This window comes from Macaca mulatta, chromosome 5, assembly GCF_049350105.2.
Source record: "Macaca mulatta isolate MMU2019108-1 chromosome 5, T2T-MMU8v2.0, whole genome shotgun sequence".
Lineage (NCBI taxonomy): Eukaryota > Metazoa > Chordata > Mammalia > Primates > Cercopithecidae > Macaca > Macaca mulatta.
Window position 1 is genome coordinate 97,380,218 of NC_133410.1, and position 17,193 is coordinate 97,397,410.

The 17,193-nt window shown below is 38.0% G+C and overlaps 1 protein-coding gene across 2 annotated transcripts in view; it reads left to right on the top strand.

The window, feature by feature from the left end:
• PKD2 (polycystin 2, transient receptor potential cation channel) overlaps positions 1 to 17,193 on the top strand; it is a 71,082-nt gene that overhangs the window by 48,509 nt on the left and 5,380 nt on the right. For both annotated transcript variants that reach the window (XM_001099242.5, XM_028848611.2), the window contains 6 exons: positions 1,330 to 1,511; positions 3,200 to 3,320; positions 7,203 to 7,301; positions 10,242 to 10,363; positions 10,629 to 10,746; positions 12,755 to 12,918. In XM_001099242.5, the coding sequence (XP_001099242.3) occupies positions 1,330 to 1,511; positions 3,200 to 3,320; positions 7,203 to 7,301; positions 10,242 to 10,363; positions 10,629 to 10,746; positions 12,755 to 12,918 (806 nt within the window). The remainder of the gene's footprint in view (positions 1 to 1,329; positions 1,512 to 3,199; positions 3,321 to 7,202; positions 7,302 to 10,241; positions 10,364 to 10,628; positions 10,747 to 12,754; positions 12,919 to 17,193) is intronic.

Sequence of the window (17,193 nt, forward strand, 5' to 3'; positions counted from 1 at the left end):
ACTGGCCAGAAACAATGTATAACAGACCTTTAAGTAAACTTCTAGAGATTTACCTGCAACATGTGTCTCAGGCTGTTGTGTTTTATTTAGTGCTTCTCTTGGAAATGTCTTGCCCCTCCGTACTTTATCATTAAGGTCTTTAAGGCGGGGATCATGACTCCATTTCTAATATCTCATCGTGTGCTCTTCCACTGAGGCTTCTACCTAAAGCTACACAATCTGGGCAGCCATCCTCAGTGCCTTATCTACCAACATGCTCAATATGGCTTTGTAGTCAGGCAGAGCATGGTTCACTACCAACATGCTCAATATGGCTTTGCAGGGTTCACTGTCTACCAATAGGGTTCACTATCTACCAACATGCTCAATATGGCTTTGCAGTCAGGCAGAGCAGGCTTTGCAGTTCAGGCAGAGCAGCTGGCTGCAGGCTCCAGCTGACTCCTGGGGATAGAATGCCAATATTTCAGACATTGCAGAGATTTGAGGCAATGTACATAAAGCCTTCCACACATAACTGATGCACAACACATGACAATATTATGCAACAAGAATTTCCTGGGGGGTTTTATAATTCATTTTTATTTGTGTGGAGTTTTTTTCACTCTCTTTTACTTTAATCCTTTCTGGGGGGAAAGCATCACTAGTCACAGTTCATGGCAGCCTCGACCTCCCAGGTTCAAGCAACCCTTCCACCTCAGCCTCCTAAGTAGCTGAAACCACAGGTGTGTGTCACCACACCTGACTAATTTATTTTTATTGTTTAATGGAACAGAATCTTGTCGTATTGCGCAGGCTGATCACAAAGTCCTGGGCTCAAGCGATCCTCCTGCCTCAGTCTCCCAAAGTGCCAGGATTATAGATGTGAGCCACTGCACTCAGCCTTTTTTTTTTTAATTGTAGTGATACACATAGCATAAAACCTACCATTTTAACCATGTTTAAGTGTACAATTCAGTGGCATTAAGTACATTCACAGTGTTGTGCAACCATCACCATTATGCGTTTTCAGAACTTTTTCATTATTCTAAACTGAAACTTTGTATCTATTAAACACTGACTCCCAATTCCCCCCAGTCCCTGGTAACCTCCATTCTACTTTCTGTCACTATGAGTTTGACTATTCTAAGTACCTCATGTAAGTGGAATCATACAGTATTTGTCCTTTTGTGTCAGGCTTATTTCACTTTGCATAATGTTTTCAAGGTTCATCCATGTTGTACCGTGTCAGAATTTAATTTCTTTTCAGAATGAAATAATGTTTTATTATGTACAGTCACACCACTTTGTTTATCCATTCATCTGTTGATCAGTCTTCTCTCTCTTTTACAGCTTTTCAAATTCATCAATTTTAACAGGACCATGAGCCAGCTCTCGACAACCATGTCTCGATGTGCCAAAGACCTGTTTGGCTTTGCTATTATGTTCTTCATTATTTTCCTAGCATATGCTCAGTTGGCATACCTTGTCTTTGGCACTCAGGTCGATGACTTCAGTACTTTCCAAGAGTGTATGTAAGTATATATGAAATTAAGAAGAAAAATTTAATCAGAGTTGTCACTGTTTCTCAAGAATAAATCTTCATATGAGGTTGCTATATGACCACCAAGTATTTAAAACTAGTTATTTTAAATAAGAATTAATTACCTTTTCCCAAAACATTGATCTACCAATGCAAAGAAGACGATGCTTAAGATAGCAGCCCAAAGTAGTAAGATACAGTTAACAGCCATAGGAAACCAACACTGTTCTAAAGACTGAGGTTTTCTTTGCACCAAATGCAGATGGTAGCTTCTAGAAGGCTGTTTGCCTATATTCTTACTCCTGCTGAATATTGTTGCCATATATTTAGAACTTCAAGTTATTTTCTAAGGAAAAAAGCAAGATATTTCTAATATTCTAGGGTAAACTCAGACCAGTACAAGAATTTTCAGGTTTTTTTCCAAAGATCCCAAATGTGAAATAACAAAAAGCAGCCAATGTCAGATTTCTATGCCATTTAGAAAGGAGTTAGTTTAAAAAGGAATGGAAGTGATAGAGTTTCGTGCATAGATATCTCTAATTAATATTGCTGTTGATAAAAGCGATTTTACTAAGACCCAGCACTGACAACACTTAGCCACTTTGACCCCATTTTAAGTACGTGTCAGAATATTGGATCTTTGAGCACAAACCATTTTGGGTTTTGGGCGGGAGTTGTTGTTTTGTTTTGTTTTTGAGGCGGGGTCTTGCTCTGTTGCCCAGGCTGGAGTGCAGTGGTGTGATCATAGCTCACTGCAGCCTTGAACTCCTAGGCTCAAGTAATCCTGCTGCCTCAGCCTGCTGAGTGGCTGGTACTACAGGTGTATGCCACCATGCCTGGCCAAGTTTTTACCTTTTTTTATGAGAATGGATCTCACTGTGTTGCCCAGGGTGGTACTGAACTCCGGGACTCACACTATCCTCTCACCTCAGCTTCCAAAAGTGCTGGGATTACAGGCATGAGCCACCACACCAGGCCCTTTTCTTTTTTTTAAAGAAATTTTTAACTTTAGACCCAGGGTGACTGTTGTCAAGGTTTAGAGTTAACATGTTTTACCTAGATTATGTGTTGAATTGTTATAGCCAATTGCTTTATAAGTTATTGAATAATAATTGTATTTTCTTTTTTTGTTGTTGTTATTTTTGCTTTTTGAGATGGAGTCTCGTTCCATCCCCCAGGCTGGAGTGCAGTGGTGCAGTCTCAGCTCACTGCAACCTCTGCCTCATGGGTTCAAGCGATTCTCCTGCCTCAACCTCCCGAATAGCTGAGATTACGGGTGCCCGCCACCACGCCCAGCTAATTTTTGTATTTTTAGTATAGACGGGGTTTCACCATGTTGGCCAGGCTGGTCTGGGATTCCTGACCTCGTGATCCACCCGCCTCGGCCTCCCAAAGTGCTGGGATTACAGACGTGATCCACTGCGCCCGGCCTGTATTTTCTTTTTAACCAAATGGAAATAACCTCTATAGCATGAAAGCATTTTATTATTATTGCAGAAGGCTTTAATTGCTGATATAAGTAGCAAGACTTTTTAAATGGGATTGACAATTTTCTGTTATTTGGCAGCTACCTATACTGCTAAAAAGGTCCAAAAATATAAAATCATCTTTAAGAAATGTTGCATCTACTACTGGACATTCTTTGTTTTTGTATTGTGGTGTTTTGTTTTATTTTTATAGCTTCACTCAATTCCGTATCATTTTGGGCGATATCAACTTTGCAGAGATTGAGGAAGCTAATCGAGTTTTGGGACCAATTTATTTCACTACATTTGTGTTCTTTATGTTCTTCATTCTTTTGGTATGTACATTTTTATTTATAGTGAGGTTCAATTTAAACTTCATATTCATAAATCCTTGTCTTCTCTTTTCTCTCACACTCTATGTCCTATCGTTTTTAAATAAAGACTCAGGAAGTAGAAAAACGTGTGGATGTTGGAAAACTTGTTTTCCTTTTATTCACAGTTTTAAGACTTATATCAAATACCTTTTCCGTGGTCTTTCATTGATCCGTATATATGTGTCTATTCAATGCAAAAAAAATTAGATCTTTTCCATGGTCTTTCATTTCTCTCTATATATGTATCTATTTGACGCAAAAAAGAAATTAGATCAAACACAAATTTATAAAGATACCTAAAATAGTGCTTTGCCTAAAAAGTAGAACATGCTTACATGCTTTTTAAACATGTGTCAGCACTTTTGTAGTCACTTGCTAGCATGACTTTTCTCTCTTCTGTTCTTTTTAAAAAATAAGAACTGAAAAGCAAGCTAGATCTAGGATGTCAAGAGTAATAGTTGAGTGAATCATCGCATGTCAAAATTAGGATATTCTGTTTTAAATTATTTATATCCCATTCATCTAGAGACTGCCTACAGAGAATATTCGGATAATTAAGTTTAAAACTAAATGTGACAATGAATGGAAATTGCATTAAAATTATTTTCAAAAATAATTTGATTCTCTTGATTTGGTGCAAATGAACATTTTTAATGTTTTTGCCCTAAGTTAATTAAGATTTTTTTTAAGGTGTTTTGTTTTGTTTTTTTCTTAACATTTATGTATTCACTTGTCTACTGAGAAGGTGTTAAGCCAGCTTACTTTAGGCGGTCTTTTTCGTCTAAACACTAACAGTCATCTTAAGAACAATTTTCTTAAGAAAATAACATTTTTTCATTTCAATAAATTGTGTAAAGATCCCTTGAGGAAGGTTGAGTGATCACATTTTCAACAATTCAGTGTAATAACTCTAATGTCAGTCCAGGTATTACTGGTTAAGTGTATGGTATTTATTGATTGGGTATTAGATGTACTGTATTAATTTCCTATTTTTTTAACTATTTTTTTTCTGGGGAGACACAGCCTCTGGTGTAAAACAAAGGCATGTTCCCTAGCTGTACTTTAACAGGACTGAAAAGGTCAGGAATATTATTCAAGTCCATATGTATCTTGCTGTATGCATGGATTATGGCTCGTGTTTAAACTTACACCTCTTAAGCTTCTTCTTCCTATCATATATTAAAGAAAACAATAGAGAGAAGATTAAGCCTTTGTTACTCTACCATTGATAGTACTTTGGATTCTAGAGTACCTGAATCTCTACTAAGAAAGCAAAAACCAGGAATTGAGAGTCCTGCACCGGACCCTTCAGTTGATCTCAGGCCACCTAGTTTTCTCCGTTTATCAATCTGCCAAACAAAGGATGGATAGAATCGTGGCAACTGGAAATGCTCAAATGTGGAGTTGTTTGAATGTGGTCCTTTAGTAGGCAGCCGTCTTACCAGATCTAGAGTATTCAGTCATCTTACCAGATCAGTCACCAGAACATGACAAGAAGCTCTTAGGTTCTATCTTTATACTAAAATTGTTTTTTGGACGATGGCACAAAAAAGAATTGCTCTCCTAGCACCTCCCAGAGATACAGATGGATGGATGGATGGATGGATGGATGGATGGATGGATGGATGGATAGATACATACATACATACATACATACATACATACATACATAGACACATAAATAGCTACATAGATAGAAGTCTACTTTCAATACACACCTGTCTTTTAAGAAAATGACAAGCTGAGCATAGGGTTAGCCACCTTTCTGAGCTGATTGCCTGGTGTTAGTTTATTGCCCCTGTTTAACAAGAAGGCACAGTGTTATGAAGTGGCTCAACTGAACCAGGATAACCCCACTCTTCCCCACATCAACAGGAAAGACATCCTGGTACAGGTGTCCATCTGATAATTAAGCGAACCTTGGGAGACAGGATGGAGAGGAGGGTGAGCTTCCTCTTCCCACACCTTCAAGAGCCTTTCTCAAGCACTTTCTATTTTTTGAAATCTCTTTAGAGGTCCCAGCCTTTGATCCATTTCAATTAAGATATTGGCATGCATTAGTTAACAGCCACTTGGAAGCAAAACTAGAACATTAGATCCCTGAGTTGGAAGAGAGAAGGGAGAAGATGTTACTGGACTGCAGTTATCTGCACTTGGAATTGAGCATTTAGTCAAAAACTTATATGTATTCTATATTATATTCTCATTTCTGCTACAGAATTGTAGACAATATTCTTCCTTAATACAGAGGTTAATAGCCAACTAAAATAAGAGCGTTCTCATTTGTTCATTTCTCAACCATTTAATAAGTATTTACTGAGCCACTATATCCATGTGTATATATATAAAACATATATATACACACATATATAACATATATATACATATGTATATATAATCTATATATAATATGTACTGTATAATACACCTTGTAGTGTTTTTTGTGGATTGTGTCCTATGAGGTAGTATGTTAGATACTGCCAGTACCAGGGTAAGGAAAACAGCCTGATTCGGCCTTAAGAAGATTCCTCAGACTTGGGGGAAAACAGACATTATCAAATAGAAATACTTGCAAACCACGGTTATGTGTTAAAAAGGAAAAACAAAGGAAGAGCATGTAAAAAAAGTGGGGGGACCTGATCTCCTGGATACAGTGCTTTGAGAAAGTCTGTTGTTGGAAATGCAGACCATTACTACTGGGGAAGAGAAAGATCAGAAAAATGAACTCACCATTACCGAATGGTAATAGTAGCTGTCAATTAGGTAGCACTTACCTGCATCAGGACCTGTCCTGAGCACTTTACATAGATTGTCTCACTAACCAGCCCAACAAATATGTAAGGGAGATACTATTATTTTTCCCATTTTATTAATGTAAAACAAATAATTCTTTAAAATTAGACTGAGAAAAGTGAAGCGACAATCTTAGCAGTGCTAGGACTGAAACCCGAGTTTGCTTGACTCCAAAGTCTCTCTCTCTTCCAGAAACTTTCTTTACTATCTTCCTACTAAGCCTGCTGTATTCCTATTTGCAACAGCCTTTTAAACTCTTCAAAAATGTGTCCTGTAAATTTCATATATGATTATATTAAAAAGCTTGGAATAAGCCTACAATTCTACTTATCTGTGTTAACCGTTGAAATTTGAAGAGCTTTTTAGAATTCTATACCCTCCAGTAGTGTATGTAAAAGTTTCTAAATATAGAGAACATAGGTAAGCAAAAATAATATTAAATAAAATAATCTCACCATTCATAGGTAAATATACTAATATTTTGTTGTATTTTATTCTTGTATCTTTTCACAAAGTATATCACAAAATTTTTCCTGTGGCATGACTTAAGGGAGAAAATAATCTTCCCAAAACATGTGGCAGCAAAACTGTTAATTTATGACATCAGGCCGTGCACAGTGGCTCACGCCTGCAATCCCAGTACTTTGAGAAGCCAAGGCGGGCAGATCACTGGAGGCCAGGAGTTCGAGACCAGCCTGACCAACATGGTGAAGCTCTGTCTCTACTAAAAATGCAACAGTTCGCCAGGCGTAGTGGCACATGCCTGTAATCCCAGCTACTCAGGAGGCTGAGACTCAAGAATTGCTTGAACTCAGGAGGCAGAGGTTGCAGTGAGCTGAGATCACACCCCTGCAGTCCAGCCTAGGCAATATAGTGATATTCTTGTCTCAAAAAAAAAAAGTGTTTTTTAGTAAATAAATATTAATTTATGTCTTCATAAAGCACTCAGGAAAAAAAAAGGATAAACAAAAAGATGTGTCAGTTTTTTTATTGATATTTCCAAATTATGTTTCTTCCTTTAATTTTTGCCCTCCTTTCATTTACAAACAGAATATGTTTTTGGCCATCATCAATGATACTTACTCTGAAGTGAAATCTGACTTGGCACAGCAGAAAGCTGAAATGGAACTCTCAGATCTTATCAGAAAGGTAGGAAAAGCCTTAATTCTCAGAATTCTTCTGTTTCTGACATAAAATGAGCATTGTCTCAGCCAGATTTTCAAATCAACATTGATCCACTGAAATTGTTGAAATAATACATCGCTATATTTCAGGAATAATTTAAATGTTCCCTATCTTGGAGTCTTGATGGATGTACTGCTATCTTGAATTTTAATTCTGGGAATCCTTTTGTGTCCTGGAATTAAATTTTCAATAATCTTTTGACACTTTAAGAGCTGAGCTGAAGGTTCATTACCTTTATTATTTTGACATCTACTCTAGCGGGCTCTCACTTCAGGATCCTGAGTTGAGAATAAACTAGAAGGGAAGATTACCTAAAGGAATTCCCACCTCTTCTATCTCAATTACCATTAAAAAAAAAAAAAAAAGTTTTAGAGGAAAATACTTAGTAGTTCACCCTTTACCCTTGACCTTCCGTGGCAGTTTTAAAATAAGCAAAGGAAAAGATTCATGAATTCAGGTCCTAGCCTGGGGCCTGAGAACTTTCACTTATGCACCATCTCAGGAAGGGTTTCATTGTTAAATAGAAGGGCAGGACAGGAAAGTTGGGCCTCTTTGTTCTTCTCAATGTAACTTCTTTATTTGGTTTAAAGTATAAAACGTATACAGCAACAAATAACCACATTTAAAATACACAGTTTGTTTCCCAACATCATTTTGCTAAGCCATAGTGACTCCTGAACTAATTTTTTTTTTTATTGCCAAGCCTTAGGATTATGTTATCTGTTATTTATGTTGCGATAGAAAACTTAAGCCTCTTAAAACAAAGTCCTTGGGATGGGACCTAAGAGTCACATTATCTTGATTCTGCATAACAGTTGCTTACATGTTAGCAAATCTCCAGTGTGTATGCAAGCACTCCTCATTTGGCACAATTCTGATACACACAAACTTCGGTTACCCCAGTTTTGTTATGTGACACCACCTTCAACAACACAGTTCACATTTCAGTTATCACAGGATATTAACTGTGAGTAACAGCACAAAGTACAAACTCCACTGCTCGCTCTTCAGTGTATAGATCAGTTACCTGAGTAACAGATGTGCAGGCTGAGCAGGCTCACTGGCAACAAGAGCAAAACTCCGTCTCAAAAAAAAAAAAGAAAAGAAAAGACAAAGAGAATGGGCTAGCAAAGAAATGAATAATGGTAACCCTGGAAGTGAAATTCAAAACAGAGTAATGGATTTATAGAAGAAATAGCTGATTGAAGAAGAAACGGGAGTGTTGACACTGCGATCATTCAAGATATCCAGATATGGAACCAGAAGAACTTAGGGCACATCTATCAACTTGAATGAGGAAAATAGGTGTGACAAAACGGATGAAGATGTCTTGAGGAAATGATGCCTGCAAAAAAACTTCGCATTAAGGGAACTCTTATTAGAGATAATTCACAATAATGAAAGTCCAAAAGAAAAAAATGTTGGGGCTGGACATGGTGGCTCACTCCTATAATCCCAGCACTTTTGAGAGGCCAAGGTGGGTGGATCACTTGAGGCCAGGAAGTCGAGACAAGCCTGATCAACATGGTGAAACCCCGTCTCTATTAAAAATACAAAAATGAGCCAGACGTGATGGTGCACACCTGTAATCTCAGCTACTCAAGTGGCTGAGGCATGAGAATCAGTTGACAACCAGGGAGGCGGAGGTTGCCGTAAGCCGAGATTGCACCCCTGCAAGCCAGCCAGGGTGACAGAGTAAGACTGTGTCTCAAAAAAAAGAAAAGAAAAATATGTTGGAAGCTGATCCACATTTAAGAAGGAATATGACAATTCACTAATGCATAGAAAAGAAGTTCACTCCACATTGTAAAGTGTACAATGTATTATCCAATGAAAACAAGGCAAGTGCTATTTAAACTACTCTGGATACATTTTTTACAAAGAAATAAAACACTTTAGTTTTTAATGTTTCCAATGTTTTACATATTAGTGTATTAAATCAATATTAGTTTTCTTCTTTTTTAAACTCCCTATACATTTATAACTGACACTAAGGGAGTGTTTAATGTTTTGATTAAAAGTTTTATAGATCACAGAACAATTGTAATTCTTCCCGCTGATTATTCAGATCATTTGGCACAATTTCAGCCTGCATGGTCATCTACAGTGCTGCACTATGTGCAAAGCAAAGTCAGGTCTGAAGTTTGCTAGTGAAAAATCCTTGGCCAGGGGCAGTGGCTCACGTCTAGCACTTTGGGAGGCTGAGGTGGGCGGATCGCTTGAGCTCAGGAGTTCGACACCAGCCTGGGCAACATGGTGAGACCCTATCTCTACAAAAAAAAAAAAAAAAAAATACCCAGGCATGGTGACTCACACCTGTAGTCCCAGCTACTTGTTGGGGGCTGAGTTGGGAGGATCACTTGAGCTCAGGAGGTCGAGACTGCAGTGAGCCAGAGTCATGCCGCTGCACTCCTGCCTGGGTGACAGAGTGAGACCCTGTCTCAAAAAAAGGGAAAATACTGATCTACATTTCACTGGGTTTTTTGTTTGTTTGTTTATACACACTTAAGGAAATTACTGTCTAGAAGATAGATAATATAAAAAATAAAGACACAATTCATGATTCGAGTTTCTTGGTATTCGTAAGAACGGTTACACAGTCCTTTATGCTCTGAGGCAGACAGCTATAGCATATATAGTAATTTTTGTTTCTATCACATAAACTTGAATACACATATGAGTTCTGCATGACTTACTGAAAGACCCTGACTTTTTCCATGTAACTCTTCCACAAGTGTTTTATGGAAAATTGGATACATTAACTATTCATTCATCCAGCACATACTTGTTGAATGGCCAATGTACACCAGGTTTATAGTAGTTACTACTGTGAATGGAAAGTAAAACAAATGCAAAAGGAGAATACACTAAACCAAGTGTTTTATTTTTTTCTCTCTCCGATAGGGCTACCATAAAGCTTTGGTCAAACTAAAACTGAAAAAAAACACTGTGGATGACATTTCAGAGAGTCTGCGGCAAGGGGGAGGCAAGTTAAACTTTGACGAACTTCGACAAGATCTCAAAGGGTAAGAATCATGCTTCCTGAGGTTCTGACAAATTCCTGCTTCTAAAGATAAATTCCTGGTGATAAGGGTATTTCTAGCCCAAGTGCTCATAGAGATACTTTTTTTTTTTTTTTCCCAGAGGCAGGTATCTTTCCAGAACATGTTATAAGAGGAAAACTTGCCCCCATTTGGCGATTTCTCCTTTCCTCCTGCATTTTGATGTCTCTGTGTTTAGGGTGAACTGGGTACAAGAATAATTTTATCTGTATCCTCTCTCTAATTTCAGGAAGGGCCATACTGATGCAGAGATTGAGGCAATATTCACAAAGTACGACCAAGATGGAGACCAAGAACTGACCGAACATGAACATCAGCAGATGAGAGACGACTTGGAGAAAGAGAGGGTGGGTCTGGTTTAGGAGAACAGGATTTGATTTGCTACCTACAACACCACAGATGTATCAAACACTATAGAAGTAATAGGTTATTGAGTCTCTTGCCCATCCCCACCACGCTCTCTTTCTGTCTCAGTCAGTTTATGTGTTAGTACCCTGTTTATTCCAGAAAGAATATATAACACAATTATGTATAAAAATGGATGGTTAGCATGATATAAAAAAGTCAAAATGAAAAGCAAGCAAAACAAAAGTAAAAATAATAGATTATTAATGAAGCTTAAAATGCATTCATAAAAACACATATGCTTATTAAGATTGGGCTACAAATTGGGCCCTAAGCTTGCTGGTAATCAGCTTGAAAAGAGAAGCCTGATTAGCTGCAGAGTCCACAATTTCCATGAGAGTGAAGAAAACAAAAAAGGACTTACCAAGAGATATGAAATTATTCTGGTTATTTAGTGGCTATTTAAATTGTTAACTTTTTTTTTTCCTTTTTGAGATGGAGTCTTGCTCCCGGGCTGGAGCGCAGTGGTGCAATCTCGACTCACTGCAACCTCCGCCTCCCAGGTTCAAGCGATTCTCTTGCCTCAGCCTCCCAAGTAGCTAGGACTTCAGGTGCATGCCACCATGCCTGGCTAATTTTTGTATTTATAGTAGACACGGGGTTTCACCATGTTGGCCAGGATGGTCTCAAACTCCTGACCACAAGCGGTCCGCCCGCCTTGTCCTCCCAAAGTGGTGGGATTACAGGCGAGAGCCACTGTGCCTTTCCTAAATTATTAACATTTATAATAAAATAAAATTAGCAGCTGCCTTCCATTTGAATACTTTTTACAAAATACTTAAAAGTAAACATAAGTGGGCTTTTGTAATCAGAAAAAAAATAATTCAAAGCTTTACCATTAACTTTCAAAAATAAATGGTTAAACAGCAACAACAAAAATCTGTGGTAACCGAGGTACAGAGAATACAGATGAATGTTATTACAAAAGCCACTTTCCTGTGAGGGGAAGTCTAGGACAGTGGTTTCTAAATGCCACTCCATAGAACAGTGCTAGTAGGTGATGGACTTCTCCAGTCACAATGAAATTTAAGCATAAAGATAATGAGGAAAATTTTTACAAGGCTATATTTAGACACAGTTCTTATTCTGACATTACATCCTTCCTACTTTGGAGCTATCGAATGTATTATCTTTTATGAAAAGAAGATGATACAGGTTGAGCATCCCTAACCCAAATATGTGAGTCTGAAATGCTCCAGAATCTAAAACTTCTTGAGCACCAACATGATGCTCAAAGGTCATGCTTAAAGGAAATGCTCTCATTGGAGCAGTTTGGATTTTGGGTTTTCAGATTAGGGATGATGAACCAGTAAGTATAATGCAAACATTCCAAAATATTTTTGAAAATCCCAAATCCAAAACACTTCTGGTCCTAAGCATTTCAAATAAGGGATACTCAACCTGTAATATATTTCTTCATTTCTTTATTTTATTATTATTTTAAGATGGCTCATGGCCCACTGCAGCCTCAAACTCCTAGGCTCAAGTGATCTTCTGGCCTCAACCTCCCAGGTAGCTGGGACTGGAGGCATGCATCACCATGCCTGGCTAATTTTTTAAAAATTTTTTTGTGGAGACACACAGGGTCTCACTTTGCTGCCCGGGCCAGTCTCGAACTCCTGGCTTCAAGCAATCCTCCTGCCTCAGCCTCCCAAAGTGTTAGGATTACAGGTGTGACCACTATGCCTCGCCCATATTTCTTCATTTAGTTTTTTCTTTGCCTGTTGTGTTTTTAAATGTTCTTTCTTGTTCAAACAAAAAGTTGGCTACTTGCTGTTTGTTAAATTTGCAAATCTATGAAACTGAAAAATGCAGAATTCCTAGCGTGGTGTTAAATACAAAGAAATCCCAGGCAGATGGCACGCACCCAGTTGTTTGCCCAAGCCCTTGGAGAAGCTTCTGTGGGGTCTCAGTGTTCTGCTCCTCACTCAGTGACTCCTTGTTCTTCAGGAGGACCTGGATTTGGATCACAGTTCTTTACCACGTCCAATGAGCAGCCGAAGTTTCCCTCGAAGCCTGGATGACTCTGAGGAGGATGACGATGAAGACAGCGGACATAGCTCCAGAAGGAGGGGAAGCATTTCTAGTGGCGTTTCTTATGAAGAGTTTCAAGTGTAAGTATAAATGAATTGGCAGAATTTACATTGACAAGATCCACATGAGACCAGGCAGTTTCCCTCATCTCTCTGAATTCAGTCCTTTCTATTATTAATCATCCGGCTTTTAAAAATAACTTGTATTGGCTGGCACAGTGGCTCATGCCTGTAATCCCACCACTTTGGGAGGCCAGGGCGGTTAGATCATGATGTCAGAAGTTCGAGACCAGCCTGGCCAACGTCGTGAAACCCCGTCTCTACTAAAAATACAAAAAATTAGCTGGGCATGGTGGTGGGCACCTGTAATCCTAGCTACTTAGGAGGCTGAGGCAGGAGAATCACGAACCCGGGAGGCAGAGGTTGCAGCGAGCCGAGATTGCGCCACTGCACACCAGCCCAAGTGACAGTGCAAGACTCTGTCTCAAAAAAAAAAAAAAAAAAAAAAAACTTGTCAATTGGTGTTTTGTCTCTTACATAGTATGTTTATTATAGGAATTAGCAAATAAGAGCAAAAGAAAACATTAACATTTCCCATATTTCTACCAATGAAAAATGTTTATTAATATATCAGTGTTTGTGTCTCTATTTGCATGTGTTTATCAATGTTTTTATATATTTTTATGGCCTAACATATGGTTTGTCCTGGAGAATGTTCCTTGTGCATTTGAGAAGAATGAATATTCTGCTGTTGTTGAATGGAGTGTTCTGTAGATGTTTGTTAGGTCTAGTTTGTTTATAGTTTTATTCAAGTCTCCCATTTCCTGGTTGATCTTCTGCCTAGATGTTGTATTCATGTTTGAAAGTGGGGTATTAAAGTCTCCAAGTATTATTAGTTGGAGTTCATCCCTTCTATTCTGTACGGTTTTGCTTTGTGTATTTTGGAACTCTGTTGCTGGGTGCATACATATTTATAACTAATATATCTTCCTAATGTATTGACTATTTTCTCTCTCAACTTGATGAGGCTAAAGAAAAAAAAAGAATTGACCCTTTTTTCATTCCAAGATGTTATCCACTTTATCTCTAGTAAAATTCTTTGTTTTAAGGTATTTTTTGTTTGACATTACTATAGCCATTCCAGCTTTCTTTTGGTTGCTGTTTGCATGATAAATCTTTTTCCAGCCTTTTACTTTAAACTTATTTATATCTTTGAGTCTAAAATATGTCTCTCCTGTAGACAGTATATAATTGGATCTTATCTTTTTATCCACTTTGACAATTTCTGTTTTTTGATTAGATTGCTTAATCCATTCATTTAATGTTATCATTGATTTAGTTGATTTCTGTCTGCTATTTTTTGTTTTCTAGCTTATGTCTTTTTTGTTCCTCTTTTACTGCTTTCTTGTACATTAAGTGAAATTTTCCAGTATAACATTTAAATCCTTTTAATGATTTTTCACTTTTTTTTTTAGTCATTTTCTTAGGAGTTGCTGTAAGACTTGATTTATACAATTAACTTATGAAAAATTACTTCAGATATATATTAACTGAATCCAGTGAGATATAGAAATATCATTTCTATTTAGCTTTTTTCTCTTCCCTCTTTTTGTGCTATATATTCCTCTATCTATATGTATATAGTCATCTATGTTGCAAATCACATTGTTACAATAATATTACATTTTTATAACACATTGTGTAATATATAGTATATAGTTTTATATCTCTTAATGAAACTGAGAGAAGAGAAAGTATATATTTTTAAATTTGTGTATTAACCTACTTTTTTACCATTTCTAATTCTCTTCTTTTGCTCCTCTGGATTCAAGTTATCATCTGTTGTCATTCTTTTTCTCCAGTACAGCTTTTCTACTGCCTACCTCCTATTATTGTCAAAGATACTACATTTCTATTATAGACCTTCAGATCCAACTACGTACATATTTTTACACAATTGCTTTTTAAATCAAAGGAGTTAAGGAACAAAAGGAGAAATATACGTATATACTATATTTTATACCTACACAATTATCTTTACCAGTGTTCTTTGTCTTTTCATGTGGATTCTGATTACTATCTGGAGTCACTTGCTTTCAGCTTAAAGAATTTCCTTTAGTATTTTTTGTAAAGCAGGTTTGCTAGCAATTAATTCTTTCATTTTTGTTATCTGAGAATGTTTTTCTTTCTCCTTCATTTCCTCTGACCTGTATTGTTTCTGATGAGAAGACAGCTGCTAATTTTACTGTGGTCCCCTTGTACATGATGGCTCAATTTTCTCGCACTGCTTTCAAGATTTTTTTGGTTTTATCTTTCAGTATTTTTACTGATATGTCTGGGTATAAATCTCTGAGTTCATCCTACTTGGAAAGTGTTTTTTCTGCTTCTCTTACTTTCTCTTCTCCTTTGGGACCCCCATTATGCCTATACTTAAGGGCATCACACATATTTCTCTTACACTCTGTTGATTTGTCGTCATTTTTTTCCCTCTCTGTTCTTCAGATTGCATAGTCTGTGTTGATCTATCTTTAAGTTCACTGATTTGTTCTTCTGTCAGCTTGCTCAAATCTTTGTTGAGCTCCTCTAGTTATTTATTTATGTATTTATTTATTTATAGAGACAGGGTCTCACTCCATAACCCAGGCTGGAGTACAGTGGTGTCATCATGGCTGTCTACAGCCTGAACACCTGGGCTCAAATGATCCTCCTGCCTCAACCTCCCAAGTAGCTAGGACTACAGGCACATGCTGCCATGCCTGGCTAATTTAAAAAAAAAAAAATTGTAGAGATGGCATCTTGTTAATGTTGTCCAGGTTGGTCTCAAACTCCTGGCCTCAAGTGATCCTCCCACCTCGGCCTCCCAAAGTGCTGGAATCACAGGTATGAGCCACTGCACTTAGCCTGAACTTTTTATTTATTACACTTTTCAACTCCAGAATTTGTATTTGGTTCTTTTTAACAATCTCTATCTTTTTATTCTGTGTTTGATGATATCCTGTATTTGACGAGACAATGTTATCATAGCTTCCTTTTTTTTTAAGAGATGGGGTCTCTCTCTGTCACCCAGGCTGCAGTGCAGTGGCATGATCGTAGCTCACTGCAGCCTCGAACTCCTGAGCTCAAGCAACCCTCCCACCTCAGCCTCCCAAGTACCTGAGACTACAGGCATGAGCCACTGTACCCAGCTAATTTTTATTTTTTGTAGAGATGGGGTCTAAGTTGCCCAGGCTGGTCTCAAACTCCCAGGCTGAAGTGATCCTCCCTGCTCAGCCTGCCAAAGTTCTGGGATTACAGGCATGAGCCGCTGGACCCAGCCTGCTTTATTTCTTTAACCATGATGGGGTTTTTTATTATTTGTTTGTATCAATCTCTTTGAGTATATTTATAATAGGTACCTTCAGGTCTTTGTCTGCTAAGTCTTACATCTGAGCCCTCTCAAAGACAGTTTCAGTTGTCTTTTTTTTTTCTTGTGTATGGGAACATTTTCCCGTTTGTGTGTGTGTGTGTGTTGTGTGTGTGTTTTGTTGTTGTTGTTAAAGATTGGACATGTTAGATAATATATTGTAGGAACTCTGTATAGTGATTCCCATTTCTCCCCAGGACTTGTTTTTATTGCTGTTTGCTTGTTTACTTTTTCATACAGTCTGTTTCCCCACAGTGTCTGCCTCTGACATTATTTCTTAGAGGGTGCAGCTGTGGCCGTGTATGTAGTCACTCTGGGAAGACAGTGGTTTTAGCAGGGTACTCATTGACTTTCTCTGACCTCTCTGTTATACCTTCTGCCTCTGTGGGTATTAGACCCAGTTATTACATTTCATTGTTTACTGATTGGTCTATTGTTTTCAAAAATGCCTTGGGATATAATTTGCTCCACAGTCTGATCCACTTAAATTCAGGCCTCTTTGCAGGGCTAGTTTTTGAGACCAGTCGTGTGTGTTTGTTTGTTTGTTTGTTTGTTTTTGAAACAGAGTCTCACTCTGTTGCCCAGGCTAGAATGTAGTGATGCAATCTCAGCTCACTGCAGCCTCAACCTCTCAGGCTCAAGCAATCTTCCCACCTTAGCTTCTCAAGTAGCTAGGACTACACACCACCATGCCCGGTTAATTTCTGTATTTTTTATAGAGACGGGGTTTCACCATGTTGCTCCAGCTGGTCTCAAACTCTTGAGTTCAAGCAATCCACCCACCTCAGCCTCACAAAGGGCTGGGATTACAGACATGCACCACCATGCCTGGCCCCTGAGGCCAGTCTTTAACCGTCTTCTTAGCTGTCTCTTTCCCTGGTTCTCTCCGGTGAACTAGCAGGTAACTTGTTGATCTCAAGAGGCTACCAGATTCCTCCTAAATGCTTATCCAC